We start from the raw sequence: 27,253 nt of genomic DNA on the forward strand, positions 1-27,253 counted from the left end.
ATCACAAACTATGATGAAACTTTTATGCATAGCTTTTTAAAATTATACAGCTTTATATTGTATTGCGATCTTGAAAGATTGACTTCTAACTGACACGAGATTATCATTTCAACGGCAACCATAAGATGTCGCCGAACAAGAAGTTTTTCAACGACCACCGAGAAATACAAAACCATCATGTCTGTTCTGTTTCCATTAAATCTGAAGTAAACAACTTAAGACGTTTATGTTTCGAAAAGTAATAATAACAGAAGTTAATGACTTCTTATCCTGGGAAGTATTGTACACTAAGGCTTTATATAGTATCCATCCCTGCTAGTGAAAATGGCAATCGTAAAAGAGGGTTGAAAGTTTCCTCCCCACAAGAAAAACGATCTAGTCTACTAAAAAAATCCCATGCCGAGAGGCTGTGGCTCTCAAACTGTGGGGCGTGTTCAAAACTTCTTCACCGCCAATCGTTGAAAAGCCGTCTGTCTAGAACTCTCTGAAAATCCATTACAATCCCTTGGGCCTAGAACCCCACGCTAGTTTGAACGGAATTTCTAACAAACAGCTGTTCTTGTCACCGTTTTGGATTCGTTACCTAAACCACAGGTCACACCTTAAAGTTTCGTTACTTGCCCGCTGCTGGCGCGCATATCAGCCTGCCAGCTCAAAATGAGAGAAGCGCCGTAGGTGGAGCGGTGATTGGACCTAATAAGAAGTTGGCTAACAGAGATGGTTCCGGATATGGTCATAAACTTCTGATAATAATCACTCATGCCACAAATTAAAAGTAACCCGCTTAGGCTCGGAAAATAAGGTGAAACACGCAAACAGTTTACTAAGATTGCTCTTTTTAATTCTCGGTATCGGAGAATCGATATCCTCAAGCTAATTCAAACTCGAGTTCCTACAAAAGTCGTCCCCGAAATAAGAATTTCCTCTAAAGGAATGTAGGACCATTATCCTTGCTCTGATTCTTTCACAGCTTAGTAAAACAAAAATAGGACTTTCATGTTTTCAACGTGGTTCAATTTTCACTCACGCCAAAAATTAAAAGAAACATACCAAAGCGAAATCTCGGAAAACGAGTTCAAACGCGCAGAGGATTTTATTAATATTTCCGGCAAATCATTTTCGTGGTTGCTCGTGTTGCACGAGGAGCGATCCCTAAAAGTTAAATTCTACACGCCATAAGAAGGTTGCAAAGTCAAAGTGTGGAGAAACTTATAGGGACTGTAAAGAGGGCATCGACGGTTGGGTAAAAATTATTTGAATTATGTCAGAGGCACGTGACCAAGGAGAGGCGTGGTTCAAAAAAGCTTAGTTCGTTTCATTTCGAAAACTACTACTTCATGGAATTGGCGCTGCATGAGGAGTCTTTGTATCTTGGCATCACATGATGTCTGTGACGTATTTCAAATAATTTTTACCCACCCGCCGATGCCTTCTTTGCAGTTCCTTTAAAAAGGGACCGAAATGCCTGAATGAATACCTTCATTCTTTTGCAAATGCTTGTCCTACGACTACATTTAACAAATTAAGAAGTAATAGCTGGAATGAATGGAGGGACTGGAATGGCTAAGGGGGCTCTCGTTGTACCCTTGATGGTGGAAACATAAGGCGAGTCCTTTTTGTTGTTTGAGAAGTGTGGCTCCTCCCCCTACGTCTGTTTATCTGTCTGCCGAAGGCGAAAAATGACTCGTTAAAAAAGGCATGGCAGAAGTGACCTTTTCAGATTTTTTAAAGTCAAATGCGCTGATTCGCCGCCGTTCGCGTTCATATTCGATTCGCTCAGCCTAGGCAGAGGACCTAGGGTAGAAGGTGGAGAATTATAGCAAACAAGTTTTCTTGGCAGCCAATGAAAGAATGAAAATAATTTAAGTGATAAATACTATATTTTTGTCAGGCTATGACGTCACTAGCGTAAATTAAGCCACGCCAGTTGTTTCCAAGATCAATTCACGCCGATTGGGATCTTACCTTAGCCATTCCAACCCCTCCATACTGCACGACGGAACGGAAAAATACTACAAAGCACCCTTCATGGAAGTTAGTTTAAAGCACTTCTTGATTTACTACTGTCCAAAGATCATGCAACTAGTCCAAGGATTTATTTTAAATAAGGTAATTCACTAAATTACGTTCAGCCTTCAACTTTCATACACTTCAGCTGAGTACGTTATATTTTACCAGTTATCGCCATTTGTTATTTTGAATGACCGAGAAAAGAAAACTGGCGAAATGATTAAATTCCTCCATGTTTTATAAATATTTGACAATATCAAGTAATAAACCGAAACGTTATTGGTCTGCTTTTATGTTTAGTTGACCCGAGATTTTCATTTCTACGGTAACCATAAGATGTCGCCACTCAACAAGAACTTTATCATCGAAAACTTGAGAATGAAAAACCTTTTTGTCTGCTCTACTTCTATTAGAACTGAAATAAATAGGTTCGAAAGGGTATAATGTAGAATCACACCGCAAATTAAAAGTAACCGTCGAAGGTTCTAAAAATAAGCTGAAACACGCTTTTTAATTCATAATAACAGACCAAATAACTAAGTTGATGATAAAATATTTCATAAGTTTCGAATTTTACATAACTGCACCGATATGAACGAAAATTGAGAACTAATTTACGAATAGTACTGATTCGACAACAAACGAAAACATAATGAACTACACTGCGCCTTTAAAATTCTGCACAACAATTCGATCGTATATCTAGGGTTACTAGTTACGATGTGAAAACAACAGCTTGACAATTCGCTTGGCCTTCGTATCAAATCAATCTCAAAACTACCCTGGTCTGTAACTGAATATTCGCACGAGTCTAAAACTAATGCAATTCAAAACGGGGTTACGTAGCAACGAAAGACTCGAGTTCCTACAACAGTGGCGTGCCATCGATCCCGAAAGGTAGGATTATTATCCTTCCTCTAATTTCTTAGTTGAATATGGAAAAAACTTTAGGACTTTTATGGTAAATTTAAACTCGCAAAAATTTTCTCACGATATCCGTCAAATGATTCATACGCACTGAAGGAAGCAAAATACTTGAATATATTCTAAAACATTCTATTCTTTTGCAATTGGTTCTCTTATACGAGACTGCGCCCACTATAATTAGGAAGCTAAAAAGTCATAATAATGCACGTCGAAACACCAAAATACTATAGAGCAGCCTTCGGTGAAGTAAGTTATAAGTATTTCATAAATTACTACTGCTCACAAGGACTCCTTTGATCTAAGATAACTCATTACATTATGTTCGGCCTTTGTCTTTCACACACAATTTTTACTAGATATCGCCATATTTGAATTTGAATGCGCAAGGAGAGAAAACTGGTTTCATGATTAAATTTCTGCATGTTTTACAAATATTTGACAATATCAAGTAATTAAGCGTTCCTTTTCTGTTTTGCGTAATAACCAGAATCATGCAAATGTTTTTCAGCGTTACTCTTATCCCGGATGTTGACAAGTCTGGGGGAGCAAAAGTTAATAATTCGTGGAATGGCTTACTAGGAATGCTCCAGAGAAATGTATAATCCCAAATATATTCAAAACAAAAAATTCATTCTCAACACTAAGAATATGTTAACATGACTACATTTTCTAAAATCCATGCTTCCTTCGTAACAAAATTTCATGGATTGGTTGTAAATAACAACGTTTTGTCATTTTAATGTTAGATTTTCGTGAAAATAGTCATGGAATAGAAAACAAGTTAAATGTGACATATATGGAGATTAATTGTCACGTAATATGGGAGAATAAGTAAATATATAAAGTAGGAGGAGTTAATTGAAAAATATAACAAAAAGTCACGAGTGACGTTTCTATTCTGGAGAAATGACGCTCGCACTCAGAATCGTAAGATCATGGATAAAGAATGCGCGTGAGGAAATTTGTTTTCATGTTATAGCAGGGAGGAGAGACTTGAGAGGGAGTGTTGATCTAATGCTATACCGTCATACAAATGTTAAGGGAGAAAAAGTGAGGGTAGGAATTTCTATCACCGTTCCACGATTTTAGCTAACGCGCAGGCGCGAGTGAAGTCGTTTACTACCGCCAGGGAGGAGAGACTTAACAACACTTCTTACAGTTCACCATGACGGATATTCAAAAACAACCTTCCTCTTCCAGTTCAAAGCCGGTTTTTAAATTTGACGCATGCGCGCGGTCACCGCGACGAGTGGAAGAGCCAGCGCCGGAGAGAAACGAGTTTAGCGAACGAACTCGCCTATTCACTTTATTACTCCCTCTCAAGTCTCTCCTCCCTGGTTATAGGATAGCTTGAAAACAAATTTCCTCACGCGCATTCTTTATCCATGGCTTAATAATAAATCACCAGACTCACGTAACGTAAAAAATGGCGGCGCGCATGCCTGAAAATCCGGAAGTAGCGTCAGAACGTGTAGACGATTTCTTATTTTTCAACAAGTTCAGCAAGACGAAAAACTTTATATTTATATAGTTTAGAATCCCAGTCTTGACATATTCTTATGAGCAGAAGTAAGATGAGACTAGAAGTAAAGTGCTTTAGCATTGGTAGTAAATCCTGGCACTAGTGAACAAATTTGAGGATTTTATGACGCTTCCTTTGCGCCTACACTAGAGAGAAAAAAGTTGGTCGAGTTCCAAAAACATTTCCTACCCCCTTCCCCTCAACCTAAAGCCGCGGAACACGGACGCGGGTGCTAGAATCTAGTTCGGCCGTCTACCGCCACGAGCGTCTCACGGTTTGTAGAGAAAATTCAGAAACTGCTACCAGAGGGCCAACCGTTGGTGTGTTATCAAGAATATTCACTTTAGCCAAGCGAAGAATTTAGTTGTCTCAATACCTCTAGTCCCTTATCCTACTTCTGTTATCAGTGATACGAGTTGGTTCTTGGTCAACTTCTTTCAATAATAATTGAGTATAAATTTTGAATCCTCAGGAAGGAGATTTTTCATTAATACCTTTGATCGTAACAAGTGATCGTTTAAATTCTTTTCCATCCTCGAACCTATTTTTGATTTCGAGATCCCAAATATTATTCGGAACAAACCAATCAAATGAAAATAATATTTTTTCTGTTGTCAATAAATGGGTAACGTGACTTTCCTTGTTTCCAAATAAAATTGTAATCAGACGTTTCGCTTTCCTTAAGTTTAATATACATCCACAGAACTAAGCTTAAAATTGTAGATTGATATGAATAGTCTGTGGAAAAATATGTTTCGTTTGGGTTTGAAGCAGACTTATGAGTTTATATTTAATATATCTAGATAGTTGTTTTGTTCGTTGGTCTCGTTCTGGTGATTTACATGACGGGGAAACTAAACTCTAAATATGGCAAAATCAGATCTGAACTGCCCTTCATGTTTTTGTTGCAATGTCTTTTGGGAACGAGTAAGAAATAATAAGGTCGAGACGCTATGCTCATTTCAAAACCGAATTCAATTTCATTCACAGGTGCTCAAAGTTTGAATTGCAACGGAGTCACTCGTTTTCTTTCTGTCTTGTGGAGTCTGTCGTCTTTCGTTCTTTTGGTTTTCGTATCTTCGGAAATGACGTCACAGTTTTCGAGCAAATCGCAAGCACTTCCCTTCGACACCATCGACGATGTATTTCACTTTCCCAATGCGAAACCATTGTTAACCAAAAACAATGCAATTTTCAGTTTTATTCAGGTCAGTTTAAAATAAGAATTACCCGTTAATTTATAATAATTACAAGTCATTCGTGGTTCTTTTCACAGGCTTAAAAAATGTTTTTTAATTTCTTTTATTTTTGATGTAGAAAAATGCATTGATTAACACGGCATATGCTGAAGTAATAAAACGAGCAGATGCGAACCCAGATTTGTGTTACCAGACAATTGACTCTATAATGAAAAACGATGACATTCATTCAGGAATTGTAAATCGAGAAAGATTTATCATTTCTACAGACACACTTGACTGGAATGTAATAAAGAGAAGCTACGCCAAGACTGGAAATTGCAAAATGAAACTAAGCAAATCTTTAATGATAAGCTACCGGGTGTTGTATTACAAGAAAAACATTTCGCAAACTCTGATCAAGACCATCAACAGAAGGTTAGTGTCCCCTTCTATGTTTTAGGTTTAGAGTGTAGTTATTTGAATATATTTTTCAGGTTGCGACAGCTGACCGAGGGCGATTGCTTCGAGGATCTGAACCCGTCTTTGAAGAATGAATTGCATCCCTGTCAGAGAACCGAAACCCCTGATGCGTTTGTCGTCATCAATATCTCCGCTTTTATGGTCATTTTTCGCGTTTGTTCCTTCGGATTCTCCGCGTCCTTCGTCACTCTCGTTCTCGAAATATACGTTCACATGTTGAAAAGTAACATAGTAACGCCTTAGCTTATCGGAGTCTGACCTTTGGACGGACATTGGTTCTAAAAAATACTAGTGTCTACGATAGCGTATCCATTACCTACAAAATCGCTTTTGAACCATTCTCTGGTATACTGAATATTTTAAACTACTGCAATAGTTAATGATATAATTAGGCCCCTACATGGTCCCCCACCGAAATGTAGGTGGAGCATTGCATGCGATTTCGACCAATGATGTCACAATCGATTTTTTCAAAAATTTGGTACACCATTAGATTCCATTAAAAACTTAGGTTACCAAGTTTTTAGCTAGCAGTTTAGAGCTTTTTGAATGCCTATTTTTCAACCCACTATTTGTTAAAAAAAACTTCTTTCATATCTCGAGCGTTTCACTAAAGGTGCCACAACTTCTGTTTTATTTATTGTTTCTTAACACAATTTAGCTGCCTGGCCTAGTAAAGCAAGGGCTATTCAACGGTGAAATCAGCGAGGTTCTATCGCGTAGCATTGTCAAGTTACTGAAAATATAAAATGAAAATTATTTTTTTTTCGAGGGGTTCCATTCAAAGCGGGTTTTGGTCATGTGGACAAGTGATTTATTGGAATATTTACCCAACGTTAGATACCTCTTGGAGAGATTTTTAAAATGAGATCTTAAAAAAAATATAGTTTTTCTTAGTATTGAATTTAAAGACCAAAATAAAATTTCTTGATTTTGATACATTTTCAACGTGGAAAATATCGTCTCTTTTTCACAGGGAAGTTATTTTACTTCGAAAAAGGTTACAGTACCAAGCCAATGTACCAGTTTCGATCATAAATGCCTCCAACATATTGAGCAACTGATTCGCCTAAATGAGAGAGTTCTTCCTTAAGCACGAATTGAGCTTGCAAGAACAACACATAAGATAGAGCTCTCACATCGCGAGGTACAATTTTAATACTTTCCTTGCATTTATCACCGAAATACAAAAGAACAATAATGGTATCTCATACCTACGCTACATGCCTACTTATATCGCTAAAAGTATTTTGAATAAAGAATTTCCTCCCAATAACAAACTATGATGAAAGGTTTATGCATAGATTTTAAAAACGATACCGTTTATCATTGTCGTACGTTTTTTGAAAGATATTATATGGATTTCTACCCGATACGAGATTATCATTTCAACGGTAACCATAAGATGTCACCACACGACCAGAACTTTATCATCGACAACCAAAATAATATTTATCCACTATATCTGCTCTCTTTCCATTAAAACTGCAGTAAACAACATTAATGACGTTAAAAAGGGTATAATATTCACTCATGCCACAAATTAAAAGTAACCCCACAATGGCTCGGAAAATATGGTGAAACACGCAAAGAGTTTCCATAGACTGCCCTTTCTAATTCTTCGCGTGGGTGCACTCGGAAAGCGAGAATCGATCCCCACAAGCTAATTTAAACGTAGAACCAAAATAAAACTGCAGTTTAGCATCTACCAGTGAGACCAACATAACAACGTTCACAAATAGCTAAGTTTATGATAAAAAGTTTGCAATTTTGTGGATTGCTTCTTACGTAACTGCACCAAGTACAATGAAAAATTGAGAAATCATTTACGAAGAGTATTGAGTTCAAAACCAACTATACTGCCCCTTTAATTGAAGAAAGACTTTAGCTATTAAAAGTAAAATATTCTGTTACACGCGTCAAAAACTAATGAGACTAAAAACTGGTTGCTTAGAAACAAACGACTCGACTTCCCAAAATAGTGGATAAGTCATGGATCCCGAAATAAGTTTTTTCTCGAAATAAAGCTGAAAACATTATCCATGTTCTAATTCCTTCGTTACTTTGGAAAAAAAAATTCAGCAGGGTACAATATTCACCGATGCCAAAAATTAAAAGTAACATTCCGAAGTGAAATCTCGGAAAGAGAGTTCAAACGAGCATAGGATTTTCTCAGGATTTCCAGCAAATTTTTCGCGATGTTCGAACATTGTCGATCCACACATGCGAAATTCTACACGCAATAAGAATTCTGCGTGGCTTCTGTGTCGTAGTGCGGCGCAACTTGAGAAGGAACCAAAATACCAGAATACATTGGCTACGTTCAGTAACTGGAAATCGGAAAAAGCCGTTACCGCTACCGATGTGTATTTTTCCGAACGCTACGTCAAAGTAACGTCAGACGTCACTGAGTGATTTTTTTTCTCTCTCTGTTGCGTTTGATGATGGTTTCCATGATGGCGTCTGTTAGGGATCTTGGATTAAATCGAAAACTTTTATTTTTTTATTAAATGAACTATCTAACGTTGATGAAACGGAATTAACCTTAATTGCAGTTGAATCGAAAAGAGTGCGAAAAACCGTACAGTAAAAAAATCGGTCTCCGATGCGCGCAGCGCTGCGTACGCTAGCAGTTACTGAACGTAGCCATTCATTCTTTTGGAATCGGCTTTAATTCTATAGTGCGTCGACCACAATTGAGAAATTAAAAATTATTAATAATGAACGACGAAACAGAAAAATACTATAAAGCACCCTTTGGTAAAGTAAGTTAAAAGCATTTCATTATTTACTACTGTTCAAACGATGCCAACGAGATGTCCAAGGCCCATTCACGCTCACTTCGAAGGGGGGTCCCTCACCCATATATATTTGACTTGTGTGGATGATAGATGGCGCTTCTTAGTCTCTTTAATACACTTACTGATTAGGCTTAATGCACATGAAATCCCGCCGCGCGCTCCCTCGCTCGAGGTTCGAAACTTAGAGCAGACAGATGGCCACGTGAGGTTTACGGATTTTTTTAGACTTAAATGCGCCTCTAGTGGAGAAGCGTGGCGATTTAAAAGGTCCGGAAAAAAAATAAAAAAATTAGCGCCCGCATGGGCCTTGTATATCTCGTTGGTAGTGGTTCAAAGAAATTGCTACTAGTCCAATCGCAACTCGCAAGGACTTCTTTGAACTAAGATAATACACTAGATTGTGTTCAGTTTGTCTTTCATACACTTCAGCTGAGTACATAAACTTTCTTAACAGTTTCCGCCATATGTGATTATAAATAACCGAGGAGAGCAAACTGGCTACATGATCAAATTTCTCCATGTTTTACAAATGTTTCACAATATTAGGTAATTAGTTGTCTCCTTTTATGGTATTCATAATAACCAGAATCTCGGAAATTTTTGTCAGCGTTACTCTTATCCCGAATGTTGACAAGTCTGCAGGATCGAAAGTTAATAATTCGTGGAATGGGCTACTAGGAATGCTCCAGAGAAATGTATAATTCAAGAAATATTCTGAACAAAGAATTCAATCTCGATACTAAGAATATGTTAACAAGGCTTTATCTTTTTGCAACGAAATTATGTGGTTTGGTTGTAACACTGATATAATGTAAATTCGCTCTTTGTCATTTTATTGTGAAATGGGAAGATTGGTTTAAAATCAAAGGCTTGCCATATTCTTAGAGTAATACGAGTTAGTTCTTGGTCAACTTCTTTCAACAATAACTGAGTAAACTTTTTAAATACACAGGAGGGAGATTTTACTATAACTCCACTGGCATTAACCACAGATCGTTTCAATTCCTTTGCATCTTCGCACCCATTTTTGAGTTCGAGAATGCAAATATTATTCGGAACAAACCAATCAAGTGAAAACGACATTTTCTCTGTTGTCAATAAATGAGTAACTTTTCTAATTTTCATATAAAACTGTAATAAAAGACGTAAAGTTTCACTTTCATGAATTAAGTTTGCAAGTTTCAAGTGTTGATATAAATTGTATCTAGATAATTATGGGGTCTGTTGGTGTCGCTTCGCTGATCTACATGACAGGGAAACTAAACTTCAAACACGGCAAAGTGAAATCGGAACTGCCCTTAATGTTTCTGCTGCAATGTCTTCTGGGAACGAGTAAGAAATAATAAAGCAACGCTAAGTACCTTTCAAAACCGATTTCAATTTCATTCTCAGGTCCGCAAAGCTTGAATTGCAAAGGAATCTCTCGTTTTCTTTCGGTTTCGTGGAGTTTGGTGTCTTTCGTTCTATTGCTTTTCGTATCCTCGGAAATGACGTCACAGTATTCGAGCAAATCGAAGGCACTTCCCTTCGATAGCATCGACGACGTATTTCACTTTCCCAAGGCGAAGCCTTTGCTGGCGAAAAACATGGCATTTACCAGTTTTGTTCAGGTCAGAATTACCCGTTACTTTCTCATTCGTTAAATAGGAGTTCTTCGAACTTCTCTTCTTAGGTTAAAATAATTGCTTTTATTTTCGATTTAGAAAAATGCATTGATTAACACGGCATATGCGGAAGTAATAAAGCGAGCAGATGCGAGCCCAAATTCGTGTTACCAGACATTTGGAAATTTAATGGAAAACCACGACATTCATTCAGGAATTGAATATCGAGAAAGATTTATTATTGCTATGGATATTGTTGACTGGAATATTATCAAGGCCCGGTACTCAAAGACTGGAAGTTGCAAATTAAAACCCAGCAAACCTTTAGCGATAAACTATTGGGCGTTGTTTTTCAAGAAAAACATTTCGCAAACTCTGATTAAGACCTTCAACAGAAGGTTAGTGTTTCCTCTAAAATTTCAGGTTTATGGTAAAAGTTTAGTTTATCAAATTCATCAGGTTGCGACAGCTGACCGAGGGCGATTGCATAGAGGATCTGAACCCTTCTTTGAAAAAAGAATTGCATCCCTGTCAGAAACCGGAAACCCCTGATGCGTTCGTCGTCATCAACGTCTCCGCTTTCTTGGTCATTTTCCGCGTTGGTGTCTTCGGATTCTGCGCATCCTTTATCACTCTCGTTCTCGAAATATACGTTGACATGTTGAAAGTTATCACGGAAGCGCCTTAGACAGACACTACTCCGATAAAAAGTTCTTAAAACATAACAAAAAGATGTATATAGTGTCATCACGTACAAAAGTCGCTTTCTGACCAATCTCTGGTACATTGAATATTTTCAACTACTGCACACGTTAAGAGATAAAATTCGGCCGATTCGTGGTCCACCGCAAAAATTCATACAAGAACAAGAATTTCATATCAGGTCCCTCAACTACAGTGATTAGAAATTCAGAGAGTGGAAAAAGGGGGAAATGAACATGAAATGGTCTAAACATGACACGTAAGTCGTTCTAGGGTGCACTGGCGTTATGTAGTCTCTCCTGTTTATTGGATTATTTGTATCACTAATTTTGAAAACAGAGTTCCCTCCCAAATATTAAGTGATTTTTTATCACAAAGTGTGACGAACATTTAATGCATACTACTTATAACTATTATACTTTTTTTATTGGATTATTTGTATCACTAATTTTGAAAACAGAGTTCCCTCCCAAATATTAAGTGATTTTTTATCACAAAGTGTGACGAACATTTAATGCATACTACTTATAACTATTATACTTTTTTTCGAAGGTGTTTTATTAACATCTAGCTGACAAAAGATCATCATTTCTACGGTAAACAAAAGATGTCGCCACACTTCAAGAACTTAATCATCGACAACCAAATTAATCAATAGCCATCATAGCTGTTCTTTTACCATTAAAACAGATCTTAAAAAAATATAGTTTTTCTTAGTATTGAATTTAAAGACCAAAATAAAATTTCTTGATTTTGATACATTTTCAAATTTTATTTTTTTTAACATTGGCAGCAATGGCAATAAAAATAGAATTTAATTGCAACACGAAATCTTGAAAATCATACTTTGCAGTACGATAGGATTTCATATTCTGTTGATTTTATTTGACTCTGTTGCAAGGCATTTGAGCTTTTAAAAGAAATATTTGGTCAAAAAATACAATTAAGGGCCACGTGGAAAATATCGTCTCTTTTTCACAGGGAAGTTATTTTACTTCGAAAAAGGTTACAGTACCAAGCCAATGTACCAGTTTCGATCATAAATGCCTCCAACATATTGAGCAACTGATTCGCCTAAATGAGAGAGTTCTTCCTTAAGCACGAATTGAGCTTGCAAGAACAACACATAAGATAGAGCTCTCACATCGCGAGGTACAATTTTAATACTTTCCTTGCATTTATCACCGAAATACAAAAGAACAATAATGGTATCTCATACCTACGCTACATGCCTACTTATATCGCTAAAAGTATTTTGAATAAAGAATTTCCTCCCAATAACAAACTATGATGAAAGGTTTATGCATAGATTTTAAAAACGATACCGTTTATCATTGTCGTACGTTTTTTGAAAGATATTATATGGATTTCTACCCGATACGAGATTATCATTTCAACGGTAACCATAAGATGTCACCACACGACCAGAACTTTATCATCGACAACCAAAATAATATTTATCCACTATATCTGCTCTCTTTCCATTAAAACTGCAGTAAGCAACATTAATGACGTTCAAAAGGGTATAATATTCACTCATGCCACAAATTAAAAGTAACCCTCGTAGGCTCGGAAAATAGGGTGAAACACGCAAAGAGTTTCCTATTGCTCTTTTTAATTGTTTGCCTGGATGCACTCGGAATGCGAGAATCGATCCTCTCAGGCTAATTGAAACTCTCGATCAAAATAATACCGTGCACAGTTTAACATCTACTAGTGAGCGCCAATTTGAGAACGAACCTGTTATGTCTTTATAAATTGATCTTGTGTTCAGCTACATGTTTTATTTGAATTTATCATGCTTCATTTTTGAAAGTTTACATTTCTTTGTATTTTGTTATATTTTCTTTTATGTAAATGGGATAGCGCTTAACGCCTAATTACTTTCTTGTTATGTGTACTTGTTTATAAACCACGTGGTTGCATAACAATTCTGAAAACTTCTGATAGAGAGAACTTGTGTTTGTAGTTGTAGCGTCGCGTTTGTATAGTTTAAAATTAAACGTTACTTAATTGACTGTTGATAGTTTTGTTATTTGGCTGTACTGAATACGCAATAGAACCCAAATACTCAGGACTATGATAACGTATTTCATATGCTTGTGGAATTATTCTTACAAGACTGAACCGACTATACCAGTGTCAAATTGAGCACTAATTTACGAATAGTAAGTATTAATCATTGATAAGTAATCTCATTTTTTACAATCGTCAAAAACTAACAAGACAAAAAAGTGGTTGCTAAGCAACGAACGACTCGACTTTCCAAAACAGTCGACGCGACATCGATCCCGAAATAAGGTTTACCTCCAAAGAAAGGTAAAAGCATTATCCCTGCTCTAATTCCTTCGTTAATTTAAAGAAAACTTCATAACTTTCGTTGTTTCAAGGGGGTACAATATTGACTCATATCACAAATTACAAGTTGGGAAAACCAAAGTATTTCCTCTCCGAGTTAAGAGGAGGACTACTTACAAACTTATTTACCTAGATATGGTATTATTTCTCTTTTTTCGATGAAAAATTTAAGAAGTCAAAATTAATCAAAGCATAGCGAATATACAGTAAAGCAGAAGACATTTTACATCCAATATGGACATGTCTCGTTCACATGGAAATCAGTCAATGGGGAAAAAAACAGGAAATGAGGAATATAAATTTTGAAGAGATGTTACTTTTATGTGTTTCAAAAGACCCAATTGTCTATGCCTCAACTGTTAACCCCATATTCTTATAGCTACATATCAACACAAGGCGAACTGCTAACACGGTGTAATAGTGTAACAACGGACGGACAGACCCATAGACAATTTTTTTACTCCTGTATTCATTTTGAGTTGAGAAACAAGATTATCTTAAAGGGAATGCGAATTTACAATTTCATATCATATTTTACCACGAAAGTGGTATTATGTTAAACTTTCAAGTCTCGATCTACTTTCAATATATCAAGTGTTTAATATAATTGAAGCAAAGTCTCTATTTTTAAAATCCATTGAAAAATCTCGAAAACTCAGTTCCGATATATCAACAATTTTGTCTTGTCGAGCTAGTTTTCCCGTTTTATGACATCACTATGACGTGAGGAAAAAAGCGCGGGAATCCTACACGCGCGAGGTATACGCGTCTCGAGCTTCTCGTCAGTCTAAACTCTGGGTCTGTTAGCAGAGTGGCACCATCTCACGTGAAAAATAAATCTGCGACGTCGGCCTACGGGAAACGTTTTAGCCTTTCAAAATAGAATAATTCAACATTCTTGAGAGACTTAACTGTTATTGCCGTTTGAAATGAAGCATACGCCTGCTGTTTCACCTTACTCAAATCGGAAGTATATAAAGGTTTCGAATCGCAGCTATGGATAAGAACAGAGCAATTGACTGAACCTTTGGGCAGGCTAGACGTTTCTCGTAACCCTAACCGATCGCCGCGTACATTTAAACATTAATGGGAGGGTGATGAGGAAAATCAAGTGATTTTTTATCGATTCTTTTACTAATTATAAGTTTCTGCATAGTGAAACCAGTAAGTTCAGAGTGGTGTCCAAGTGGGATGAACAAAGACCAGATGATGGTGGTGTTTAGAAGCCAGTCAGGACAGACAAAGCCCATAATATGGTATTAGATAGACAACGGATTAATGGCCAAAGTATGAGGAATACAATCTTCTAGATTTCCGGGAACTGTGAATGCGGTCCGGAAATTGAGAACACTATAACAACAAACGGACAGACAGACACACAGACAGACGCGTCGAAATTAGAACCTTTCCGTGACATACGTCACTTGGAGAGGTATAAGTGGCCTACCAAAGCGAAAGCTCGGAAAACGAGTTCAAACACGCAAATGATTTTATTAAGATTGACTTGAAATTATTTTCGTGGTTGGCTGGTTGCTCGCGTTGTAGTAGGCGCAATCCTCACAAGCTAAACTCTACACGCAATAAGAATTCTGCGCGGTTTCTGTGTCGTAGTGCGGCCAACTTGAGAAGGAACCAAAATACCTGAATACATTCCTCCTTTTGCAATCGGTTCTAATTCTATAGCACGTCGACCACAATTGAGAAATTAAAAATTAATAATAATGAACGACGAAACAGAAAAATACTATAGAGCATCCTTCGGTAAAGTAAGTTTAATGCATTTAATGATTGACTACTGTTCAAAGATAATGTCGCTAGTTGGTAGTTGGTACTGGTAACTGTGAAAACATTTTACAAATCTTTGAATATATTCCGTTCCGCTAACGTTAGACACCTGAAACTTTCAGAATATGAAATATGAGTCTTAAGACACAATTCGCTACGTTTTCAGCATTTTAACTCTTAAATTTTGCACGATATCTTATTTCCAAAACCCCTTAGAGGACCCCAACTGTGAACAACCGCTGGTAAATGTAAACACCCTGACCCAAATGTGAACACCAATGAAAATCAAACGGGAGGAACTAAAAAGTCCTCATGAAAAAGATACCAATGCGTAGGGCCTAAACACTCAGATTTGATAAGTGAAAATAGGATAATATTGTTTAAAACAATATCTGAGTCAAAATGTTCAATAACTTGTTGAGAAATCAGATTTTATTCAGTACCTACCAAAAGATCTGACCAACTCAATGGAGCTGACTCGCTTTCCCGCTTGAAGCCCAATTAGTAATGGTAGTTACGGCCCTCTTACGGTTAAGTTGATAACTTTACTAAAGGTGGGAAATTTGAGTCTTTTTTGGATCAATGATGTATTTTAAAGTTCAAATTATCCCAACGTAGGTTGTTTACACCACTGTTACGTTTTATTTTTTAGTAAAATAGCTCGAAAATGATTCTGATTACCTTAGAAACGTCGTGTTCACATTTGCGATTTAGACTTGTTTTTTCCAACTCTATTTTTAAGCCGAATTCCGAATCGAGACAATAGCTTTTACTAACAATTTTATAGCGAAAAACTAAATCTATCTAATGGTTAAAGGTTTGTCATCGTGGGATTATTGTAACTCTTGCTAAAGCTTATTCCCCGATTGTATTGTACTAAGCAACACCTAATATTGGAATCAGCTTAAGTTAATGATTGTCTACCATTGGGTCGAATCCCAATGGATCGAATGTTTTGTTCGACCGAATCCCATTAGACCGAATACCGCAATTTGGGCGGTTTTCCAATCATGAATTTTCCTTTCATTCCTATTTTTCAATTGATTTTCTAATTAAACTTCTTGATATTGCAGCAAATAATATTTATGTTCACCAATAACATTCTTCAATAAATTTTAGTAATTAATTTTCATTGTTGGAAATTGTCTAACCTAACCTAACCTAACCTTACCTAACCAAACCTAACCTAACCAAACCTAACCTAACCTAGCCAAACCTAACCTACCTAACCTAACCCAACCTAACCTAAAAAAACCTAGCCTTACCAAACCTAGCCTAACCTAACCTAACCTAGACTAACCAAACCAAACCAAACCTAACCTAACCAAACCTAACCTAACCTAACCTAACCAAACCTAACCTAACCAAACCTAACCTAACCTAACCTAACCAAACCTTACCAAACCTAACCTAACCTAACCTAACCTTACCAAACCTTACCAAACCTAACCTAACCTAACCTAACCTAACCTAACCTAACCTTACCTAACCAAACCTTACCAAACCTAACCTAACCTAACCTAACCAAACCTAACCTAACCTAACCAAAGCTTACCAAACCTAACCTAACCTAACCTTACCAAACCTAACCAAACCTAACCTAACCTAACCTAACCTAACCTAACCCTACCTAACCTAAACAAACCTAACCTAACCAGACCAGACCAGACCAAAAAAAAATTAATATTCTTATTAAACTTGATATTGAAGCAAATAATATGTATGTTCACCATTAACGTTCTTCAATAAATTTCAATAAATACCTTTCATTTCTTAAATTGTCTAACCCTAACCTAACCTAACCTTACCTAACGGAAGAGATCTCCCTCCCAAGTACTGACGGCGCTCGATGCTGCTTAACTTCTTCGATCATCCAAATCACTTTATCCATTGCGCTACTGGAGCTCGGCAACTCAAGAAAACGCTATGATTTCATATGTGTAAACCCATCCCATTCAGTCGAAAGCTCTTCCATATAAATATTCCCATTCAGCAGAAAATCGCTCCTTGGGCTATAAATTGTTTTAAATTTGGCTACAATTTCAGAAATCTGAATTCGGTCCAACGGGATTCTATCCAATAGGAGTATACCAAGTTGATTAGTCCGAGTTGGTACGTATATAGGTGTACGTATCTTTCATCCACGTGTCCAACTATATTCGGACCATTTTTATCGTAATCCTCGATTTTAAATTAACAAATTGAGCTCTTTTAAAAGGAATTTGAGGCACCTAAAAATTAGTTACATTCTTAAGGAAAACGTTTTCAGATTTAAAATCGTTAACATTTACCAGTAACAACCCTTGAACTAAGATTATTCGCTAGATTACATTCGGTCTTCGATTTTCATACACTTCACCTGAATACGTTATTTTTTTCACCAGATATCGCCATTTCTTTATTTGAATGAAAAAGGAGAGAAAACTGGGTACATGATTAAATTCCTGCACGTTCTACAAAGATTCGACAATATCTAGTAATTAAGCGTAACGTTATTGGTATACTTTTATGGTATTCATAATAACCATAATCCTTTAACTGGTTTTCAGCGTTACTCTTATAGCGAATCCTGATCAGTTTTTCGGAGCGAAAGTCAATAATTCGTGGAATGGAATGCTAGGAATGCTTCAGAGAAATGTATAATTCAAAATATGTTCGGAACCAAGAATTCCTTCTCTATACTAAAAATATGTTAGCACGGCTTTAGCTTCTTCTACAATCCACGCGTAACGAAATTTCATGGTTTGGTTTTAATGCTGATATAATGAATATAGCACGTTTTGTCATTTCCATGCTACATTTTCGAATAAAAATAATAAGGGCATAGTTGATTCGAAAATAACTAGCATTGAATCTTATAGCAAAAACGGATTTATGTAAGAAGAACGTTGAACAAGCAAATTCCCTACCCATCCTCGCATACTTTATTGAGAAACTTCGTCTGCTTATATTTTGGCTCCACCGACAAATTTTGTATATAGCGACTTCTAGTGGTCGAAAATGTTATTCCTATCTCTATTTTCATGATTAAATAATAATAATTATAATCAGAAGTAAATGAACCGAAGTTACCGGAGAGGGCAAAATTTGTATAATGCGTTTTCCATAACGTGAGGGTAGTAAAAATCAAGATAGCTGTACCTCTACCTGAATCGTCTCGAAATTTAACGCTGGCACCAAAGACCATAGTTACAGCTTGGTTACAAATCCGCGCAATATCGTTAGCATGAATAAATAGTCGTTGTTTCAGAAATAGGCGTCTGCTTCTATCTTAGGAGCCTAGGGGCTTACGTTCGATAATGGATGAAAACATTACGGATGATCTTTTGAAATACCTTTCAAATATTAATCGACCATTTGTGACTTCAAGACGGGAAAGATTTATTGAAATTCTAAAGTCAGACATTGGACAAAAGTATGTTAAAAGTCTTCTTATCCTACTCGAAAAGTTGTTCAAAGACTGTAAACCTCAAATCCCTAAGAAGTCGCCATTTTTAAAAACTCTTAACTAATTCCCGGAAAATCCGGTTACTCGAACATTGGCCGCTTGGTGGCGTTTTCAAAATTTTTGTGACTCGAAAGAGTAGAGGAGCGAGACTATCGTCGGGGTTGAAATATGGTGGTTTGTGAGGAGATTGTGCTTAATGAATAAACAATAGGACTCCGGTAACTTCGGTTCATTTACTTCTGTTATAATATACTACAATAATAATTTTAGTACAAAGAAAAAAGCCAAATACTTAAAGTAAATATTTAAAGAAACATCAATTATATATATTGTTAACTTTAAATCTTAATTCCACTAAATCGGAAGTTATAGGTATCGCATTGTTGCTGAACACAAGATCAATTTATAAAGACATAACAGGTTCGTTCTCAAATTGGCGCTCACTAGTAGATGTTAAACTGTGCACGGTATTATTTTGATCGAGAGTTTCAATTAGCCTGAGAGGATCGATTCTCGCATTCCGAGTGCATCCAGGCAAACAATTAAAAAGAGCAATAGGAAACTCTTTGCGTGTTTCACCCTATTTTCCGAGCCTACGAGGGTTACTTTTAATTTGTGGCATGAGTGAATATTATACCCTTTTGAACGTCATTAATGTTGCTTACTTCTGTTTTAATGGTAAAAGAACAGCTATGATGGCTATTGATTAATTTGGTTGTCGATGATTAAGTTCTTGAAGTGTGGCGACATCTTTTGTTTACCGTAGAAATGATGATCTTTTGTCAGCTAGATGTTAATAAAACACCTTCGAAAAAAAGTATAATATTTATAAGTAGTATCAGAAATGTATGGAGGGGTTGGAATGGCTAAGGTCAAATCCAAATCGGCGTGAAATGATCTTGGAAACAACTGGCGTGGCTTAATTTACGATAGTGACGTCGTAGCCTGATGTAAAAATCGTATTTACCACTAAAATTATTTTCATTCATTCATGGCTGCCAAAAAAACTTGTTTGCTATAATTCTCCACCCTCTACCCTAGGTCCTCTGCCTAGGCTGAGAGAATCGAATATAAACGCGAACGGCGGCGAATCAGCGCATTTAACTTTAAACAAGTTGGGAAAACCAAAATATTACCTCTCCGAGTCAAGAGGTCTACTACTACAAACTTTTTACCTCTCCGAGTGACGTATGTCACGGAGAGGTTCTAAAATCGACAGGCATGTCTGTGTGTGTGTGTGTATGTGTGTGCGTGTGTGTGTGTGTCAGGCACTTTCACCCCAGGGGACCGCGTTCGCAGTTTCCGAATCGAAGCAAATGTGTTCGCCATTTCCGGACCGCATTCACAGTTCCCGGAAAATTCAAAACTTGTGGCTATCCACAATTCGCCTGGCCACTATTACTTCATCTGACTAGTCAATTATCCATTCCACATGAACACCAATCTGTATACATTGGCTTCTAACACCACCATCTTCTGGTCTTTGCTTTTGTCCATCCCACATGGACACCAGTCTGTACACCTGGCTTCTACACCACCATCTTCTGGTCTTTGTTTTTGTCCATCCCACATGGACACCAGTCTGTACACCTGGCTTCTACACCACCATCTTCTGGTCTTTGTTTTTGTCCATCCCACATGGACACCAGTCTGTACACCTGGCTTCTACACCACCATCTTCTGGTCTTTGTTTTTGTCCATCCCACATGGACACCAGTCTGTACACCTGGCTTCTACACCACCATCTTCTGGTCTTTGTTTTTGTCCATCCCACATGGACACCAGTCTGTACACCTGGCTTCTACACCACCATCTTCTGGTCTTTGTTTTTGTCCATCCCACATGGACACCAGTCTGTACACCTGGCTTCTACACCACCATCTTCTGGTCTTTGTTTTTGTCCATCCCACATGGACACCAGTCTGCACACCTGGCTTCTACTCCATCGTCATCGTTGGGTTTAAGACATTCGCGGCGATCAGCTAGGGTTACGAGAAACGTCTAGCCTCCCTAAGGTGGGATCGTCCACCGAAGGTTTTCGCAATTGCGGTTGTTCTTGCTTTTAGCTGTAGTTCGACACCCTTATATACTACCTATTTGAGTATGGTGAGGCAACCGGCGTATGCTTCATTTTAAACGCCAATATTAGTCAAGTCTCTCAAGAATGTTTAATTGTTCTTTATCAAGACGATGTAACGCTCAATAAGGCGAACAACTAACGAAGAAAATATTTAATATTAGTTATATTTATTTTAATATTTAAGATAATCTTGTTTCTCAACTCAAAATTAAAACGGAAAGAGTTAAAATGCAGTCTATTTTTTGTCTGTGTGTGTCTGTCCGTTGTCACACTAGTGCGACGAGTTAGCAGTTCGCTTTGTTTTGATGTGTTAAGAAATCCTACAGAACCTTAATATTCACTTTTTCCATAATATAAAGTGAATATGTGGAAATCTTTTTCGTAATTACGATGCATTTAGTACTTTTGTAGCTTTAAAGCTCTGTTTCATTTTGATATTCCAAGGGTGATTTTTAATATTGTTATTTGAAATGGATGTTTATATATTACTATATACTACATCTGTATATAGCATAATCCTTTCTATAGTGATTTCAAGAAGAACGCAACGATATAGATCTATTGAACTTTTATTTGTCATTAGGCCTAGTGAACCAAAAAGTAAACGCTTGGGTTTGCTTTTCGTTTCTGTAATGCAGAGACATTAACGGTTCAGAGTGAGCCGAAAGTTAATACACTGTTAAATAATTAGGCTTAGATTTTATAATCATGGTGGAAATCTGGGCCGCGTTCAGCAGAGCTCAGCGCTGTTAGCAGTGTCCTACAGGACGGGATATTGTTTTTGAATTTGACGTCACGGACGGTGCTTAGCGCTGAGCCAGCGCGGTCTTCAAAGAAAATCGTCGGGTTTTTGGAAAACGTGACGTAAAACGCGTAGTTCTCAGCTTGGCGAAAGAACATGGAGGAATTAATACAAATAGCTCTTCCTGATTCTGATCGGATTATAGCTATTTAATTGGCGTGAAACCAGTTGATCACGCGAGAATTTTAAGAGACATGTTACTTTCTAATTTTAATTATAAAAGTTGTTGTTATGTATCTCTTTAAATACGTTATCATACAATTTTTGTTAAGCCTTGGTATCTTGCACGCTTTATTGCGCTAGCGTCATTTTTAAAACACCGATGACCGGAGAAAAGCTATGACGACAGATCTCACCGGTAAACGTTTTCCAAAATCCGCTGTCATTTTGGGGAGCTCTGCTGGACGCAGCCCAGACCAGTGAAAGGTCTGATCGTAATCGGATTATAGCTTGGTGTTTTCATGCTTTTTATGTTGCGCATTTACTTTCAGTGTGTGTAGTCACAAATAAGCTTTGATGTTATGTAACGTTAACAGTCATGTTGACAAACTAAGAAAATCGTTGAGGTGAAACGAGAGGATAGTGTTTACATGGCAACCCTGTTGTGAATATGGCTTTGAACATAGAGGTAGAGGGTATATAGTTGAGGAGTAGAAAATTGGGCCTTTACAAAAACGTATAGGTAATATCCCTCCAAAGTTTTAGCTCTTCATTTCCCGTTTTTCCCCCCATCGGATGATTTTAATGTGTACAAGTATATCCTTATTGGATGTAAAATGTCGTCTGATTTACAGTATATTTGCTATGCTTTGTATACTGCTTTAATATTTCATAAATTTTAACTTCAGAATTTTTTCTTAAAAAAATAAACATTTCCATATCTGGGTAAGTAAGTTTGTAAGTAGTCCTCCTCGGAGAGGTAATATTTTGGTTTTCCCAACTTGTTTACCTAGATATGGAATCATTTCTCTTTTTTGAAGTAAAAATTTACGAAATATTGAAGCAGTATTCCAAGCATAGCGAATATACAGTAAAGCAGACGACATTTTATATCCAATAAGGATAAATCTTGGACACATGGAAATCAGTCAATGGGGAAAAGAACAGGAAATGAAGTCTACGCTTCAGCTGTTTACCGTATATTCTGATAGCTACATTCACAACTGGTTTGCAGTGTAAACACTATCTTCTCGTCTCACCTCAACAATATTCTTAGTTTGCCTAGCTGATCGCCGCGTGTATCTTAACCCTAACGATGATGATGGAGATAAATAATAATAAGCAAGTCCCTTCGATACCATCAACGATGTATTTCACTTTCCCAACGCGCAGCCTGTGTTAACCAAAAACAATGCAGTTTTCAGTTTTATTCAGGTTAATATAAGAATTTCGCGTTCAGTTATAATAAATAGAAGTCGTCAATGTTTCTCTTCTTAACTTAAAAGAAATCTTTTTTAATTTATTTTACATTCTATTAAGAAAAATGCATTGGTAAACACGGCATATGCGCAAGTAATAAAGCGAGCAGATGCGAACCCAAAGGCGTGTTACCAGACATTTCGAACTTTAACCGAAAACGACGACATTCATTCAGGAATTGAAAATCGAGAAAAATTTATTATTTCTACGGATATTCTTGAGTGGAATATTATCAAGGCCCGGTACGCAAAGACAGGAAGTTGCAAATTAAAACTAAGCAAACCTTTAACGACAAACTATTGGACGTTATATTTCAAGAACAATATTTCAGAAACTCTGATTAAGACCATCAACAGAAGGTTAGGGTCTCCTCTTAAAGTTTTATGTTTATGGTGGAACTAATTTCAGCATATTGGTCAGGTTGCGACAACTGACCGAGGGCGATTGCTTGAAGGATCTGAACCCGTCTTTGAAAAACGAAATGCATCCCTGTCAGAGAACGGAAACCCCTGATTCGTTCGTCGTCATCAACGTCTCCGCTTTTATGGTCATTTTTCGCGTCTGCCTCTTTGGATTCTGCGCATCCTTTATCACTCTCGTTCTCGAAATATACGTTGACATGTTGAAAGTTATCACGGAAGCGCCTTAGCTTATCGACCGGTGTCATTCCTTTAGACAGACACAACTCCTTTAAAAAGTACTTAGAACATAGCAAAAAGATGTAGTGTATACAAAAGCTTGGCCATCACGTACAAAAGTCGCTTTCAGACCATTCTCTGGGTCACTGAATATTTTCAACCACTGCACACGTTAAGAGATAAAATTTGGCCGATTCATGAGAAATTCATACAAGAACTAGAATGTCATATAAAGTCCTTCAACTACTATAGTCTGTCAAACAAAAGAAGAGCCCTGAGAAATTTGTCCGAATTGGTGTCGCCACCATCGACCCCATAGTACTTTATCAACTTGTTTTGTTTTGTCAATAGTCGTCTGTAATATAGTCTGCTATAAACAGATAGGCTTAATCGCAATAGAACCAATACATTTTGCAATATATATTTAATATGTTTATGTTTCATGGTTTTTTTACGATCATCGAGTGTTAAAGAATATAAAACAAAATTAACGACAAGACACCAGTTTTATCTTTGTTCAACTAGCATTGCAATATATTTTAATGACATAAGTTAAAGTACTTGTCCATAAGTCTAAGTAGTTCAGCATCAAAGCGTCTTCAGTCCACGTCTTCATCAAAGTCTTCGCTGTCTTCTTGCATATTAATTGGGGTCGATGGTGGCGACACCAATTTGGACAAATTTCTCAGGGCTTTTCTTTCGTTTGACAGACTGTAGTGATTATAAGTTCAGAGAGTGGAAAAGGGGGGAAATGAACATGAAATGGTCTAAACATGACACGTTAGTCATTCTAGGGTGCACTGGCGTATGTAGTCTCTCCGGTGTATTGGATTATTTGTATCACCAGAAGTGAGATGAGACTAGAAGTGAAGGGCTCTAGCATTGGTAATAGATCCTGGCATTAGTGAACAAATTTGAGGATTTTATGCCGCTTCCCACGCGCTAAAACAAGAGAGAAAAAAATTGGTCGAGTTCCAAAAAAAATTCATACCCTCTTCCCCTCAACCTAAAGCGGCGAAACTACGGACGCGGGTGCTTGAATCTAGTTCGACCGTCTACCACGGCGAGCGTCTCACGTTTTGGAGGGGAAATTCTGAAACCGCCACTAGAGGGCCAACCGTTGGTCTGTTATCAAGAATACTCACTTTCGCCGAGTGAAGAATTTGGTTAGCTCAGTACTTCTGGTCTCATCTCACTTCTGGTATCACTAAAAGTATTTTGATTAAAGAATTACCTCCCAAATATTAAGTAATTTTTTATGACAAACTCTTATGAAACGTTTATTCATAGCTTTTTAAAATGACACCGTTTCTTATTGTTGTACGTTTTTTACCTCTCCGAGTGACGTATGCTTTTAGGAAGTTTCTTAAAACGATTTAACTAGAATTAAAGTAAATTAATGATGAATAAAATAATAAAGGGTATGGGAATTTACAATTTCATATCATATTTTAGCACGAAAGTGGTATTATATTACACTTTCAAGTCTCTACTTTCAAAATATAAAGTTTTTAATATAATTGAACCAAAGTTTCTATTTTTAAAATCCACTGGAAAAAAGACGATAACAGTAAACTCAGTTTCGATATATAAATCATTTTGTCTTGTCAGCTTGTTCGGTTGGTTTATGACATCACTATGACGTTGAGGAAAAAAGCGCGGGAAACCTATACGCGTCTCGAGCTCTGTCCATCTCGCGTGTGTGACGTCAAAAACAAGACAACGTTGTAGCCTTTCTTAAAAACTTTAAAAAGTGGATTTTAAATAATTTCATATGAAGCATTTTCAAATGCATATTGCCAAATAACTAGAAATCGGAGAATTAAAAGCTTGATATTTATGAATTCACAGTAATTAATTCTATCTTTTGCTATATAAATCAGAGGTTTTTCAATCGAAGCTTCTCATACCCTTTAATATCAATTATATTTATTTAAGAAAAACCTCTTAATTTGCGTCTCGACTCGGGGAGGTTTATTTTTTTCCCCAACTTGTTTTTAACAATAGTAAGTATATAAATCTGCTTTCGTCACTGATCACGTAATGTGAATACGAGAGGAAGACCCCCCAGCGGTTTCTGTATCATTCCGGTTGACATTAATATTTTGTCTCGTTGAATGGGAGAATGTACGCTGAACCGCCTCAATATGGAGCTAAGGATAATCTTCATCTCTAACATAGCAAATTTGAAACCTGGACAGCCTCGTGGTCCAGCCGAGAAAGTCAGGAACGCGTACGGATCAATGGGTTTCTCGGCGTTCGGTAGAAATCGTTCGGGAATGAATTTCTCCGGATCTGGATAAATATCCGGGTCCTTGTGTACATGTCCGATAATTATAGCGACGTTGTTTCCTTTAGGAATTACCACATTGTCGTCTGAAATAGACATTTAGAAATGAAATGGTTGTAAACACATCTTAAAATCAATGAAATGAAATCAAGGCGAAACTAATAGAAACGTACAAAACATGATGGCTCCAGCGAGCCAATATTAAAATTTTGCGCGGCTACACGGCTGGCAACTGTTTTTCCAGCGAACCTTCAATGTTAATTCAACATAGTCTAATAATTTTTTGTCAATTTTGCATCAATTTTAGTTCAAAAAAATTTATATTTTCCTCAAGTAACATCAGTAAATAGTAACTAAACAAACCCATATTTCAATTCTTTAATTTACCTCAGTTTATAAGAATAATTAAAGTTGCCGTGGTCTAGTGTGACGTCACACAATCGAGTTGTATGATGGACGCGCAAATTAACAAGTTTGTCAAGACAAAAATATTAGCCACATCGTATGATCGTAAAGTACGTAAATTAGAACAACGAGATCAATTGGAAAAACTTCTTCCCGGTCGCTTAAAATTTATATAATATACTTTTTGCCTCTCCTACCGCGAAGTTATATCTCCTGGCCTCAAATAAGATCATGACTCCTAGTTGAAGAGATAGAGAGAGAGAGGAAGGGGATCCTGTCTCTGACAAACTCTCCGAGACTAGTCCTCTATTCGCGAGCGTTTCTTAGCAAGCGGTTTTAGGCGAGGCTGCTAAGTACTGGGCTGGCGAGCGATAGGTCCGCGGTTCGATTCTCCGTGGAGGAAGAAAATTTTAAAAAATACAATCTCTTCCCTGTATCAAGTTTAAAACTCCACCTGTGAACTGTAACGTTAACTAAAAGAAAAATATTTTCTCTCGACGTTCAAAAATGACGAACGATACTGCCAAAGGCTGGACTGTGGCACTACTACTACTACTACGAGAATGACAACAGGGCAGATCAAACTAAGAGCCTCATCGTATACTACGATGTGGCTAAAAACAAGAAAAAAAATAACTTAAAGGAAAATACAGGTGACATAACATTATACCTTAAAAGAATTGCCTTATTCTAAATATGAAAGGAAAAATATTAAAATAAGTGATCTCTTATTACAAAATAATTACCAATTAATAAGTCTTAAAAGCAGGGACTACTGTGTCGCCATTGGTTTAGTGGCGT

At 37.0% G+C, this 27,253-nt stretch overlaps 3 protein-coding genes and 2 long non-coding RNA genes across 13 annotated transcripts in view; 3 read left to right on the forward strand and 2 right to left on the reverse strand.

The window, feature by feature from the left end:
• LOC149588761 (cytochrome P450 4C1-like) overlaps positions 1 to 27,253 on the reverse strand; it is an 83,857-nt gene that overhangs the window by 38,355 nt on the left and 18,249 nt on the right. For 2 of the 6 annotated variants that reach the window (XM_089862297.1, XM_089862295.1), the window contains one exon: positions 25,002 to 26,133. The exons of 3 other annotated variants lie outside the window; for them this stretch is intronic. In XM_089862297.1, the coding sequence (XP_089718423.1) occupies positions 25,787 to 26,133 (347 nt within the window). In that variant the 3' untranslated portion in view covers positions 25,002 to 25,786. Of the gene's footprint in view, positions 1 to 25,001; positions 26,134 to 27,253 lie in introns of those variants that run through there. One more of the 6 variants, XM_089862298.1, reaches the window with a different exon arrangement.
• Positions 91 to 10,010, forward strand: LOC149588765 (uncharacterized). Of its 3 annotated transcripts, none has more exons than XR_016379870.1 (9): positions 91 to 2,270; positions 2,347 to 5,386; positions 5,450 to 5,667; positions 5,777 to 6,075; positions 6,135 to 6,261; positions 7,097 to 8,885; positions 9,376 to 9,467; positions 9,529 to 9,616; positions 9,874 to 10,010. XR_016379870.1 is itself a non-coding variant. In XM_089862316.1 (6 exons), the coding sequence occupies exons 2-6, from the start codon at positions 5,302 to 5,304 to the stop codon at positions 7,211 to 7,213; spliced, it is 846 nt and encodes a 281-aa protein (XP_089718442.1). In that variant the 5' UTR covers positions 91 to 2,270; positions 2,347 to 5,301; the 3' UTR covers positions 7,214 to 9,256. The 3 variants fall into 3 exon arrangements, 1 of the variants encoding a protein (XP_089718442.1); XR_016379871.1 differs by lacking the exon at positions 91 to 2,270 and having other exon boundaries at positions 3,294 to 3,385; positions 3,446 to 5,386; XM_089862316.1 differs by lacking the exons at positions 9,376 to 9,467; positions 9,529 to 9,616; positions 9,874 to 10,010 and having other exon boundaries at positions 7,097 to 9,256.
• On the forward strand, positions 10,135 to 13,244 carry LOC149588766 (uncharacterized). 2 transcript variants are annotated; one of them, XM_089862170.1, is made up of 6 exons: positions 10,135 to 10,253; positions 10,314 to 10,531; positions 10,625 to 10,923; positions 10,985 to 11,486; positions 11,780 to 12,379; positions 12,583 to 13,244. In XM_089862170.1, the coding sequence occupies exons 1-4, from the start codon at positions 10,136 to 10,138 to the stop codon at positions 11,211 to 11,213; spliced, it is 864 nt and encodes a 287-aa protein (XP_089718296.1). In that variant the 5' UTR covers position 10,135; the 3' UTR covers positions 11,214 to 11,486; positions 11,780 to 12,379; positions 12,583 to 13,244. The 2 variants fall into 2 exon arrangements, with proteins under 2 accessions (XP_089718296.1, XP_089718294.1); XM_089862168.1 differs by having other exon boundaries at positions 11,780 to 13,244.
• On the reverse strand, positions 15,763 to 17,931 carry LOC149588767 (uncharacterized). Its single transcript, XR_016379811.1, has 3 exons — positions 17,662 to 17,931; positions 17,462 to 17,601; positions 15,763 to 17,382 (listed from the first exon to the last, which is right to left on the reverse strand). It is a non-coding gene; the product is annotated as an uncharacterized LOC149588767 (long non-coding RNA).
• On the forward strand, positions 22,676 to 24,899 carry LOC149588768 (uncharacterized). Its single transcript, XR_016379869.1, has 3 exons — positions 22,676 to 23,074; positions 23,180 to 23,478; positions 23,540 to 24,899. It is a non-coding gene; the product is annotated as an uncharacterized LOC149588768 (long non-coding RNA).

The sequence above is a fragment of the Phalangium opilio genome, unplaced genomic scaffold (genome assembly GCF_054372755.1).
Source record: "Phalangium opilio isolate 3A_F unplaced genomic scaffold, DU_Popi_V2 ptg000537l_1, whole genome shotgun sequence".
In the NCBI taxonomy this organism is placed as follows: Eukaryota; Metazoa; Arthropoda; class Arachnida; order Opiliones; family Phalangiidae; genus Phalangium; species Phalangium opilio.